Genomic DNA, 13,722 nt, shown 5'->3' on the forward strand with positions numbered 1-13,722 from the left:
CATGGGGGAGCAGGGAAGGGAGAAGGGGTACTGCTGAACAGGGGGAGGAGGGAAGGTAGAAGGGGTACTGCTGGACATGGGGAGCAGGGAAGGGAAAAGTGGTTAGTAATCAACACATCATCCTTTCCCAAAGAAAACCTACACTGCAGTTTCAAAATGACTGGGTTTTCACCAGAGACCCACCTAAGCAGAGGCTACTGAGGTACCATACTTTACTTACCTCTTATTCATGCACTCTTCCTAAAAACAGGACAGATAATTTTGTAGGGGTGGGGTGGAGGGGAGTTCCAATTGCATTTTACCAGGGCCAGTCTCTACATTGTATGTTACCTTCTAAACTATACTTAAGAACATAAGAATAGCCTTACTAGGTCAGACCAATGGTCCATCAAGCCCAGTAGCCCGTTCTCACGGTGGGCATTCCAGGTCACTAGTACCTGGCCAAAACCCAAGGCGTAGCAATTTTATAGCACAGGGTCCCATTTTATGTAATGAGACCCTGTACAACAATAACCTGACTTAACAGTAGTCCACATTGATACCTTCTCCCTTAATGTTTTAAGTAATGTTATTAGATCACATATTGGAGATCAAAAACTGGCTTATGAGTGAGCAGAAAACCTAATTAAAACTAAACCTAATTGGATTTAAAATGTATTTTAACAACCTTTTTTAAATGGTGTAGATTGCATCTTGATAGTGCTAAATTCCAAGGGACAAAATCAATGCAGCAACCTTAATTTTAAGGATCAGATAGAGACTACAAGATTTCTAATGTAACAAGATAACAAATGGGCTTTGGGTGGGGAATCATGCAAGTGAATGGCTACACAGTTACAAAAATATATGCTAGATGAGGCCTCACAGAGGGTTATTTCAAAATTCCAGGATTTAGTGGTTTAAGGTTATAAAATTGACGTGTTACCTTGATGGATTTTCAGGAAAAACTGAGCAATGATCCGGAACTTTTAGCAAATCCAATCAATAGCTTTTGGTGGAAACAGACTGGAGCCCTATTGATCTCATGTGCTTAGTGGATTATGGGGAGAGGAGGGGAGGGGAAACGAGAGAAGCTGCAACTGGCATTAAAGTTATCAGCAGCTGAAGAGAATTCAGGTCATATACAGTTTGTTATAGCAGGCCAGGAAAAAAGGTTTGAAAGAACAGAAATAAGTGTTTGAGCTGAACCTGTTATTTTTTTCTCCTTCTTTCTCTTTCTTCTCCCTCTTCTTTATTGTCCCTAGTTTCTTCCTTTCTTTCTTCCCTTTTCTTTCTACCTTGTCTCTCTTCACGCCCTTTCCTTCCTCCCTCCTCCCTTTGACTTCCATTTTTTTTCACTTTTCTCCCTCTTCCTCTATCTTAACAATTCCATTTTACATATCATACTACTTCTTTTCTCCTTCCTTGTTCTGTCTCCTTTTTCCCATCCTCTGTTTCCTTCATTTCCTCTCCCTCTCTTTTATTCTCTCTTTTACTCTGCCTCTTCTCTCCCTCCCCTTCTTTCTTTCCTTTCTCTGTCTCTCCTCTCCCTTTCACTTCTGTCTTTGACTTCCTCTCTATTCTCTGTTTTTCACCATTATTTTTCTTCACTTCTTCCTCCCTCTTTTCCCTCTCTTTGCTTCCTTCCTTTATCGTTTTCTCCTCAGATTCAATGAACAGAAAAGAAGAGCAAGGCCTAGCATATAAAGCAATGAAAACAATAACTTGAGAAGATGCTTTCATAACACAAATAGCTCAAGAAACCAATTAAAATTGATCAGGAGCTGCCATACTCCTAAAGTAAAATCTTTATTCGGAATTAGACTCATTCAATTAGAGTAGAAATGAAATGAATGTGGCTGAACAAAGCAAACGCATGAAAATAATTTTTTAAATGAGTAGGAGTCATAAAACCAGTGTAGCAAAAAAAAAAAAAAAGAAAAAGAGGCAATAGATTTTAAATGTTTCCAGGTTTAAAGATAAGTACAAATAAAAAATAAATAAATAAATAACCCTTGTTACTGCTAGAAGTGTTTGATTTTCTAACATTAATGTAGCCTTGTCACAGTATGGTCAGGTGCTCCAAAATGTTTTGGTGGTCGTGCTTTATTAATCTGACAGATTATCTTGAAGTTCTTCCCAACTTGCTTGAAAATCACTATGGACTAGATTCTATAAATTGTGCCAAAAATATCAACACTGAAAAAAAAATAGCACTTATTGTTAGTAACAAAGTATCATAATACATGACGGCAGATAAAGACCAGAACGGTCCATCCAGTCTGCCCATTAGTTATACCCATTAAAAATACATGATTACCGTAATTTTCAGTCTATAAGACGCACTTTTCCCCCCCCAAAGTGAGTGGAAATAAGAGTGCGTCTTATAGAGCGAATACTAACTAACCCCCCTCCCCTACCTTAATTTCTCCGGTGGTCTGGCAGTCCTGCACTGTAGGGCAGGAACTTTCAGCCTCCTGCCCTTCCATCCAGCTTTCTCCCCAGTGGCAGGCAGAGTCGGAGCGGCAAGAATGCAGGCGCGAGTTTTTCGCTTCCTGCCTTGCCGCTCTTTTAATGGCGGTCCAGCCCTACAGCCTCCTGTCCTCTCCTTTCTCCCCCCGAACGGCACCGGCAGCGGCAGAGCAGCAAGCAGGCAAATGTGAGTTTTTTGCTTCCTGCTTTGTCCCATGCCGCTCTGTGAATAGCTGTCCTAGTTCTCATGAGCCATTCACAGAGTGGCGCGGGACAAGTCAGGAAGCGAAAAACTCATACCTGCCTGCTTGCCGCTCTGCCAGTGCCCTTCGGGGGGAGAAAGGAGAGAAGGACAGGAGGCTGTAGGGCTGGACCGCCATTTACAGAGCGGCAGGGCAGGAAGCAAAAAACTCATGCCTGCCTTTTTGCCGCTCTGACTGCCTGCCTCTGGGGAGAAAGCCAGATGGAAGGGCAGGAGGCTGAAAGCTCCTGTCCTACAGTGCTGGACTGCCGGACCGCCAGACCGCAGGAGAAATTAAAATAGGGGGGACATTGACTGCCTCTAGGTTGGGTGCCCTGCCTGCCTCGGGTTGGGGGGCCCTGTCGGGGGGTGGGGGCCCCTGCCTGCCTGCATGCCTGCTCTGCCCTGCCACTAGGCATGCCTGTCCTGCCTGTCTCCTGTCTCAGTTCCTCCCTGCATGCCCTGCCCTGCCACTAGGCTTGCCTGTCCTGTCCTGTCCCCTGTCCCGGCCTGCCCTGTGCCCTGTCCTGGCCTACCACTAGACTACCAGAGGGGGGGACAGGGTACAGAGCCTGGCAAGGAGGGGGACAGGGTGCAGAGCCTGGCAAGGAGTGTGGGTTGGGTGCAGAGCCTTGCAGGGAGAATTTGGTTCAAAATGTTTTTTTTCTTGTTTTCCTCCTCTAAATCTTGGATGCGTCTTATGGTCAGGTGCGTCTTATGGAGCGAAAAATACGGTAATTTAATTGTCTCTTCTTTGATATTTCTGGGTCATAGACTATAAAGTCCACCTGGTATTGTGCTAGGTTCCAAATGCTGAAGTTGTCATCTAATCAAGCCATTGTGACATCACTGATGAGATTGGCTCTTAGGCATTGCGACATCACAATATCAGCTCTGGAATGTTGCTACGCTTTGGGTTTCTGCCAGGTAACATAGTAACATAGTAAATGACGGCAAATAAAGACCTGAACTGTCCATCCAGTCTGCCCATTAGTTATACCCATTAAAAATACATGATTCTATTAACTTGTCACTTCTTTGATATTTCTGGGACATAGACTGTAAAGTCCACCTGGTATTGTCCTAGGTTCCAAATGCTGAAGTTGCTGGCCAAGCTCACTCCAGGCTATCCAACCATCCTGTTTGCAGGAAATCTACCATAAAGTCTGTCCAGTAACATCCTCATGTTCCAAGTTAGTGGAGTTCCCATTGATGCCCCCCAGCCCAATCCTACATCAAATCATCACATATGGGACACAGACCATGCAAGTCTGTCCAGTACCGGCCTTAGCTCTTTAATTTACATTCTTCGTTTTCTAATTAGAGATCCACTATGATTATCCCATATGATTATGCTATTCTACAAATGGTGCTCAAAGTTAGGCATTGTTTAGCACCAGGAACTAAGCATGGCCATTTATACCAATTGAAATGTGGTGTGTAAATTTTCACGCCTAAATTAGGCACAGATCTACCCTTATTCTATAACCGCGTGTATAAATTGCAAGAATATCTCTTATCCACTCATGACCATCCCGTGACCATGCCCACTTTTTGGAATCATGTATAAAATTTATATGTGGATCCCACACCTAAATTTAAAATGCATAAATTTTAATTAATAGCAATTAGCACCAATAGTTGCTTGTTAAGATGCCAATTATCTGCACTAATTGGCTCATTATTCAATTACATTGTGCACATAAATTGGTCACACCCTCAAATTTGTAGACACAATTTTTAGCATTTTTTATAGGATTCGGAGGTAGTGTAGATTCTGGAAGGCTGTTGAGGTCTCTCTCTTATATATCCGCTATTTAACATAGAAACATAGGATGTAGTGAAAGAACAACCAAAAAACAAGTTGGCTCCTGTCCACAGCCTGGAAATACCACCTTTCTTGTGTAATACTAGGCTACATCTACTTCCATAGACCCTCAGAAAGGGATGCCAAATATATGATTCTGTGAGCTATTTCCAGCCTGTGGTGACCTTTAATGCAGCCCATTGCCCCCTTCCCCAGTTCCTATCTCCTGCCTCACTCTTACCTTTTTCAAAAATGAAGCAGCAGGTGGCAGAATCTTCTTACAGACTCCTCATACCCTACCTCTAGTCCAGCATTTTCATCCTCTCTTCTGCCATCAACCCATAAACAAAATAAACAGTAAGGTACTGCTTTTAGCCCATACATGACTTGTAGGACCTCCTGTCTCACGTCACTGACATGGAATGGATGGGATTGAGAATGGGTAGGGAAGAATGTTGGATGGGGAGGTTTAGAGGAAGGAATACGAGAACAAAGATGCTAGATGGAGGGAAAGGGAGTCTAAATAGATGAAAGTGATATACTGGACATGGGGAGGGGGACATGCTAGACAAAGGTAAGTAGGGCACCGGGAGATGAAAGAGAGATTATGGGGAAGGAACAATAAAGAGAGAGAAACATAGAAACACGATGGCAGATAAAGGCCAAATGGCCCATCTAGTCTGCCCATCTGCAGTCACCATTATTTCTTCCCCTCTCTAAGAGATCCCATGAACCTTTCCCATGCTTTCTTGAATTCAGACACAGTGTTTGCCTCCACCACCTCTTTCGGGAGACTGTTACCACCCTTTCTTTAAAAAGTATTTCCTTACATTACTCCTCGGCCTATCACCTCTTAACTTCATCCTATGCCCTCTCTTTCCAGAACTTCCTTTCAAATGAGAGACTCGACCCATGCGCATTTATGCCACATGGATATTTAAACATCTCTATCATATCTCCCCTCTCCAGCCTTTCCTCCAAAATATACATATTGAGATCTGTAAGTCTGTCACCATACGCCTTATGACGAAGACGGTGCACCGTTTTAGTAGCCTTCCTCTGGACTGACTCCATCCTTTTTATATCCTTACGACCGTGCGGTCTCCAGAATTGAACACAATATTCTAAATGCGGTTTCACCAGAGTCTTATACAGAGAGAGATGGATGACGTATCTTGATGGGATGTGCCAATGTACACCCCCCTCTCCAATTCAGTGAGTCAGCCTAACATTAAAATGGCTTTGATATTCCTCTCCTAAGAGGATCAGATTCAGATAATTTTATTAACATGGCACTCTTAGATGTGTTGCCAAAGTAATACATTTAGCAATAGATATGCAGCGTATTTTTTAAAATCTTATTTTCCAGGAGTTCCTGAGGATGTTTGCAAAAGAACTGTGTGTAACATCTTAATGCTAGGTATTGGGTGAGCCGCAGACAGAGTCTAGTGACTGGGATTTCTAAAGGTTAAGGAAACAAAACCCATCAGTTCTTTAAGGCAGGGACTTGAGCCAACACTCCTGTAATTACCTCTGAATCTCCAGAGTGTACATATCCGTGTCAACCAGCAATGCATTTGGAGTCTGTAATGTTTGGAGGATGCTGTACTGTGCCAGAGTTTTGATTGAAGAACATTTGCTGTGAACTCTCCTGCGGACTGGATCCTGTAAATACCTTTACTCTTATGAATAGACTTTTGCTGGAACCACATCCACTTGCCTAAAGCCTGCCTTTATTATCTAGGACCAGTCTATCAGGAGGTTCCTGAACTGAAAGTTAAGTCTGTGCCTTAAAGTACATGAATGCCATCCACAGAGGGGCCTGATCAGCCCTTACAATGAATATTTTATACCACATCTGATAGACCACACTGTTAAGAGCCCTAAAACCATTCCAATCTATTACCCCCTGGCTACATGGTTACATTACAAACAATGAATACTTTGAAACCCTATGAAACACAGATTTTCTAAATGCACACAGATTCCAGGACAAACACCAATAACATAAGAACATAGGAATTGCCGCTGCTGGGTCCATCGTGCACAGCAGTCTGCTTATGCAGCGGCCCCCAGGTCAAAGACCAGTGCTCTAAATGAGTCAAGCCTCACCTACGTACATTCCAGTTTAGCAGGAACTTGTCCAACTTTGTCTTGAAGCATTAGCACAAACCCACACAAAAAAAAATGTAATAAATGAGATCCTCTATGTCAGGGGTGTCAAAGTCCCTCCTCGAGGGCAGCAATCCAGTCGGGTTTTCAGGATTTCCCCAATGAATATGTATGAGATCTATTAGCATACAATGAAAGCAGTGCATGCAAATAGAACTCATGAATATTCATTGGGGAAATCCTGAAAACCCAACTGGATTGCGGCCCTCGAGGAGGGACTTTGACACCCCTGCTCTATGTTTTAAGAGGTCTGCAAAGGACATGATTTATATATTATTTTAAACACAGCAAAGCTGATTTCCTGCTCTCTATGATTCTGTCCAATCCATTTTGTTTACTTTCTGGTATGTTGCAAAGGCATCACATTTCTGCATTAATTTATTGTAGGTCAGATCTATTCTATTTTGCTTACAAGGATAACAAATCTATTTCAACTTATGGAAAGTTTGAAGGATTAAAACAGAGTTGTAGTGCTGACTAGATAATATTTGGCTATCTGTCACTGAATAACCTGGTCACCAGTTATATTGAAGAGTTGCCAGCAAATTCCGGGACTAGGGCTTATTTTTGGGGTAGGGCTTATATTAAGACCTACCCCGAAAATGATGCTATGTCTTGTTTTCAGGGTAAGTCTTATTTTCGGGGAAACACGGTAGGCACTAAAAATTGGCTATCAGGTAATGCAGCTGAAAAGGGCCTCTGTGTGCTTCTCCATAGTACTGAACTGTGATGAACGTTCTGGGAACCTACTTGGCAAAGACATAACATTTGCAACAAACATCTGAAAAAATGTGAAGTACTGTCATTTAGGAGCTCTTTCATCTCTTTAACTTAGCCACGCTCAGTGGGTCCTTCAAAAATTTCAGTATCTGAAATCCAGGGAAGTGGTCAAGATGAAATAAAGATCAAAGCAAATCTCTGGAATTATAAGTCTGCCGGCAGCTTTGAGCAACACAATCCCCTAACAGTCAGGGCACAAGATACTCTTGGCAAACTTTTACCCAAACGTGTTTTGTTTGTTATGAGCAACGTTCATAGTATAAGGTCTCTAAATTAATTAAAAGTTATTTAAACCTGATTTATCTTTAAACATGATGAGAACATATGTCCAGTATCCATGCTGCATTGCTAAAGATAATGCATTTTATCTCCTTAAGAGGGGACGTTATCAACATGAGCTACCTTTAAGACATTGTATTTTACTGTTAACCCTAGTTATTAGTAATGGTGCATGTGCAAATGTTATTCCTGATGCAGTTAACAGTTGTGCAGAAAAAAGTGATTTTTGCCTGTTGGCTCTCACCTTGATCTCTGTCGTGCCATGTCCTGCTTCCAGCAGCTGGTGAGTTTGGAGAAGGATAGAAGTCTCCTGTTGGGCTTGGTTCCATATTCTCATCTATGGAGATAGTCTTGGGTCTTTTGCTGTTGGCAGGACAAAAGGATGTTGTGTTAGCTGATTGCTAATGAACAAGGCCATTGGAAGGTTCTTAGATGCCCTAGTTCAGAAGTAGAAAATTCTAGTCCTTGAGAGCCCCAGGCAGGTCAGGTTTCAGAATACCTACAATGAATATGCATGATATAGGAATGCAAATCTAACTCCTGCAAAGGCATCCTGGATATCCTAAAACTTGATCTGCCTAGGGCTTTTGAGGACTAGGATTGCCTTCCCCTGCCCTAGGTGAACGTAGAGCCTTGTTCCTACCTCTACCTCCAATTATTGTTCACATCTCTAGGTCTCTCTTGAGATTGTCTTAATTAAATCCAATAATCAGCCTATCAACCTTCCCTGTAAAAGTAAATAGATGGATGGACACAACACTTATCAAGTGTATCTAATCTATCTATCTACATATATATAATATGGACAATTTTCAAAAGCTGTTTTGTTAGCTTTTATTTTTTTTTGTTAAGTTATATTCTGCATATCCTACAATTCTATGCAGATTACAAATTATTCAGGTACTCAAGCATTATTCCCTAACTGTCCCAGTGGGTTCCCACTCTATCTAATGTACATGGGACAATGGGGATTAAGTGACTTGCCCAAGGTCACAAGGAGCAGTACAGGATTTGAACTCACAATCTCAGGGTGCCAAGGCTGTAGCTCTAACCACTGCACTACACATCCCCATAAAGATATTTATCCAGTATATGAGCTACTTGAAAATTAACAACCTTGTCTGCAAGTACTGATGGAGAGTTTCTGTGACTATCAAGACATTTTTTTTTCTACTACATCTGTTCTTTGCTGTCCCCCTCCTCCTCCACCAGAAGCTGTCATCCTAGGCAACATCCTGGTTTGCTTAATAGTTAAGACAGCCCTGCTAGAGAGCTATTCTACACACACACCAGTCAAGAGTTTGCTAATGGAGCTTATGTGGGTCCTGGATGAATATTGGATGGACTCGCATTAGAGTAAGTGCCAGTCCAATCTGTCTAATCCTACTGATCCCCATCCCGATCACCCCACAACTCCCCCCCCCAATCATCCCTGGTATATCTAAACCTCCTTGATCCCTTACCAAACTGAAAAATCCACCCATAATCTAAAACACAATTTCCCCATACCCCCTAGTCCTCCCCCTGGGAGATCGCTAGTGGCTAAGTGTATGAGCTGAAGTGGTCTCTTTTCTGCTCCTGTCCCTTGGCTCCATCAATCAAAATGGTGATGCCCTAATGGTAGTCTTGTGGTTCTGTGAGATTACCGCTAGGAGCACTGACATTTTGATTGCCAGGCCCAATGAAGCAAGAGCAGAAAGGAAGCACTAGCCACCAATAATCTCCCTGGGGTAAGTCCCCATGTTGAAGAGGTGGGTGGGGAGGGTTGGGTTTTGGGTTGTGGGTAGATCTTCCAGTTTGGAAAAGGATCAAGAAGGATTCAGATCTTAGGGGGGCGGAAGGTATGGATCAGGGGTGGCTAAGGTGGGGATTGAGGAGAAGGAGGAATCTTGGTAGGGTGGGGTGGAGTGGACCTGAGTTGGGGAAATTGGAAAGGGGAAGGCCCTTCTGTAATGCCCTTCTGTGATCAGGAATGTAATAGCTGGTTAGTGCTGATATTCAGAGGTGGATATACTGGTAGATACCTAGCCTCAAGCGATTTAAGCGAGTAGAAGCCTCTCCTGCCTGCCTAAATTTTTCAAATTGTTTAAAGAAAATTATTTGAAAATAAAGGAGAAAAAAAAACAGCTTGAAAAGCTTAATGCAAGTCGCATTATTTATCTACCATAGGAGTTATTAACCTGTGGAACTTAGCTACCATGGTTTAGTGACTCCACCCCTCCCCCTTTATAAAGCCACGCTAGCGGCTGGTGCTATCTGCTCCAAAGCCCATAGAAATTTAAAGAGTTTGGGGGCTTTTGTCACATGGCAGCCGCTAGGCTGGTTTTGTTATAAGACACTTCACAGTTTTCTGCCTGGTTATTTACTAGATCACTTTGTATTTAACAATTTCCATTGCTCTTTGCAAAATCTGGCATTCATTGCCTTTCCCACGGCCAGAGGTTGCACGTTTAAGCATTTCAGGATAGATTGCTTTCTTACCAAGTAGCAAGCCGGGAATCAGAAATTCATGCTTTTTTATTAAAATCTACATCTTATCTCCATTTTAGAAAACTGCTTAAAACCTACATGTTAAGACATTTTTAGATGTATAGCATTTAAATATTCATTTATGATTGCCAACTTCAGGGGCGGCCCTATAATGAGGCCAACTGAGGCCAACTGAGGAGCGACATCTTGCTGTCGGTCCTCTCTGCTACTCCCTTACCGGCATCCAAGGCTTTCACCCTTCTCCCCACAATCGGCATTTTTCCCATTCTACCCCTCCCCCCACCACCACTGCAGCCATCACCGCATCTACCTTTAGTTTTCTGTAAAAGTCCTGGGCGGCAGGAATGATTCCCTGCCACTGTTCCCTGTGTCTTCTCTCCACTGTGGCTCGCCCTCTCTGACAACTTCCTGTTTCTGCTGGGGTGGGCTGCAGTGGAAGGAAGATACAGGAACCAGCTGCAGGGAATCGCTACTGCCGCACAGACGGAGGGGGCAGGAGAGGGTGAGATGGCCTTGGGGAAGGACGGAGGGGATAGGGGAGAGATGGCAAAAAAGGTAAAAGGGGGTCAAGGAGAGATGGACTTGGTGGAGGGGGAAAAATGAGGGGAGAGAGAGTGATAGACTTGATGGAAGAGTAAAAATGGGGGGAGAGAGATGGGAATATGAGGTTGGGGATGGGGCAAGATGAGAGAGCTAGGGGATGAGAGAAGGAGATAAAGTTCATAGGTAGGTGAAAAGTAAGAAAGAAGTAGGGTGAAATTTGAGTGAACAGGGGAAGGGGAAAAAACCAAAAGAAGGAGAGAGCTAAAAAGGAAAAATCAGTATGTCAGAGACGGATTCTGTATATTGAAGGAACGGAGAACTGAAAAAGAGACAACAGCTACTAGAAACAGAAGAAAGACAGGAAAGCAGACAAGTAACTGGAACCAATATAATACAACATGAATCCATCCAGAAAACAAAGGTAGAATAAAGTGTTTTATTTGGAATGTATTAATTGAAAAATGTTAGCTTTGGGAAATATTAATTGTAGATGTATTTCTACTGTATTTCACAATGTGCCTGGTAGTGAAGAGCTTTGTGTTGCTATTACTCAGATAACATGAAAATCAGGATTTTATTTTTTTGGTATGTTGACTTCCTTGGAGAAATGTTCTAGTTCTGATCAGCACGTTGTGGGGAGGTAGAATATTAGCTTCCATATAACTAATTTTATTGTGGTGTGTAATACTGAGCTTTTCTTATGCTTTCTTTTTCAATTTGCTTCTTGTTGTCTGAGAATCATAGTACAGTATAAAGCAGGATAAAGGATGTGTGGCAATAAATATATTTCTTTAAGTTTGTCTGGCAGGATCTATTATTTTGCCAAAAAGGAGTGGTGCATGAGGCTACTACCCTCTAAGAAGCTGGCCGGTCTTGCCTAATAGTTGGGGTAGCCTTTGCCCCACCTCCATTTTGGATGCTCGGTGGGAAGGGGGGGGGAGGAGGAACGCCAGCTCATCCCTCGCCTCAGGCAGCAGATTGCCTTGAGCCGCCACTGGTCGATTTATTAATTGTGTGAGTTATACTTGTAATTCATTGTACATGAACAGTGTCTTTTATTGTTTGTTATCCGCATTGGACTGCAAGGTATTGTGGGATAGAAATAGAATATATGTTATATTATGTTATGTTATATGCTTGGCTAGAAGACATTTGGATACAGGATTCTCCAGCAAAATGTTACTTTCCATAATATCTAAGGCTCCTTATTTTTATGTTATTAATAAATACAGTCTCCTATAAATGTGTTACTGGTTAAAGTTCTTTTAATGTAGGTGAAAATTTGAATCATATTCAAAACATATTAGGTAAGAAAGATTCTAAGAGCAGCCAAAAGCAACCTTCATCCATTAATGAACCTAAAATTAAAATGACCAGAACTACACTTCTCCCTCCCTATTCGCGGTTTCGATGTTTGCGGTTTTGATTATCTGTGAGTTTTTCCCCAGTCCCCTCCCCCTGAGAATTGCTCATTGGCATCGAAAAAAAAGGCCCCAGGACTTGGAAGGAGGCGATCAGAGGCAGCAGGAGGGGGGGGGCGATAGGAGGCGGAGGGAGGCGATCAGGGGTGGCGATCGGAGCATGGACCTTACTTGGTGGTCTAGCGGTGACATGGGGCAGAAACGATCTTCCTACACTCCTGCCCCGTGCAGAGCTGTGCTGTGAGTTTCTGTGGTCTCACGAGACTACAACAGGGGCAGGAGTGCAGGAAGATCGATCCTGCCCCGCGTCACCGCTAGACCACCAGGTAAGGTCCAGGGGTGGGTCAGAGCCAGCCAAAAGTTATTCACGATGTTTCCCTGTTCGCGGGCCGGCTTTGTCCCTAACCCCCGCGAATAGGGAGGGAGAAGTGTACACTGAAGGTGTCAGGTACAGACGCAGACACATAGGAATTGAATGCACTGGGTCATATTTGCCAGCGGGACCCATTACCATGGCTTTGTAATAGGGGCCCAAAGACAAGCAGAAAAGGATTCAGAAAACCCTCAGTGTTAGTGGACAGTAATTCAATATTAGCATGAGTATTAATGAAAGCTTCACTGAATATTAGTTGACTAGTGTTTAAGTCCGTTACATTAACGGGTGCTAGAATATATGCCTGTCTGTCTTTCTTTATTTATGTCTCTCTCCCTGCTCCTGTCTCTTTCTTCCTTTCTTTCTGTCTCTCTCCCTCCTGCTATTTTTCTCTCTCTCTCCCTGGCGCCCTTTGTCTGTCTGTCTGTCTTTCTGGTCCCCTGTCTGTCTTTATTTCTGTCTGTCTCTCTCCCTGGCCTCCTTTGTCTGTCTGTATTTCTTTCTGTCTCTCCTCCCTCCCCCCCCCCACACTTTCCTTTGCAGAAGCAGCAGCGGTATTTCCCTTCCCCTCCAGGTCCTTGTGAAGCAATTCCCTTCTCTTACCTGAGCTGTCCTGCTCTGTTCAGCCCCTCCCTGCGATCTGCCTGCTCCGTTCGGCCCCTCCCCCTTCCCTTCCCTTCCCGCGGGCTGGCCTGCTGCGGCCGAAGGTTTTTTGTTTCAAGTTTTTAAAAGTGCCGTCGGCGGCTCCTCTCACGCTGCTGATCCTCCTGTAAAGAGCAGCCTGCGATGGTGGCCGGCTTTAGCGAACCTCGCAGGCCACTCTCCAGCCTCGGTAGCACGCTCCCTCTGACGCACGGGATCGCGTCAGAGGGAACGTGCTACCAAGTTGGAGAGCGGCCTGCGAGGTTCGCTAAAGCTGGCCACCATCGCAGGCTGCTCTTTACAGGAGGATCAGCAGCAGTGGCGGCGGCGGCGAGTGAGGGCCGAGGTGTGTTCCCTGCCAAGGACGCGGGCAGGGAGAGAGCTTGCCTGGCGTCCAGGGTGAGTGAGGGCGGGAGGAGGGGAATGGCCAGAATGTTCCCTGCCGCTGGATTGGCTGCCATGGATCACACACCACAGCGGCAGGGAACACAAAATCCTAAGTGCGCATGTGCGCTTAGGGTTT

At 43.9% G+C, this 13,722-nt stretch overlaps 1 protein-coding gene across 7 annotated transcripts in view; it reads right to left on the minus strand.

Moving 5' to 3' along the window:
* The window catches only part of NFIB (nuclear factor I B), a 649,011-nt gene that overhangs the window by 208,488 nt on the left and 426,801 nt on the right, over nucleotides 1-13,722 (minus strand). For all 7 annotated transcript variants that reach the window (XM_033918988.1, XM_033918969.1, XM_033919008.1 and 4 more), the window contains exon 6: nucleotides 7,975-8,093. In XM_033918988.1, coding sequence (XP_033774879.1) covers nucleotides 7,975-8,093 — 119 coding nt within the window. The remainder of the gene's footprint in view (nucleotides 1-7,974; nucleotides 8,094-13,722) is intronic.

This window comes from Geotrypetes seraphini, chromosome 1, assembly GCF_902459505.1.
Source record: "Geotrypetes seraphini chromosome 1, aGeoSer1.1, whole genome shotgun sequence".
NCBI classification, from domain to species: domain Eukaryota; kingdom Metazoa; phylum Chordata; class Amphibia; order Gymnophiona; family Dermophiidae; genus Geotrypetes; species Geotrypetes seraphini.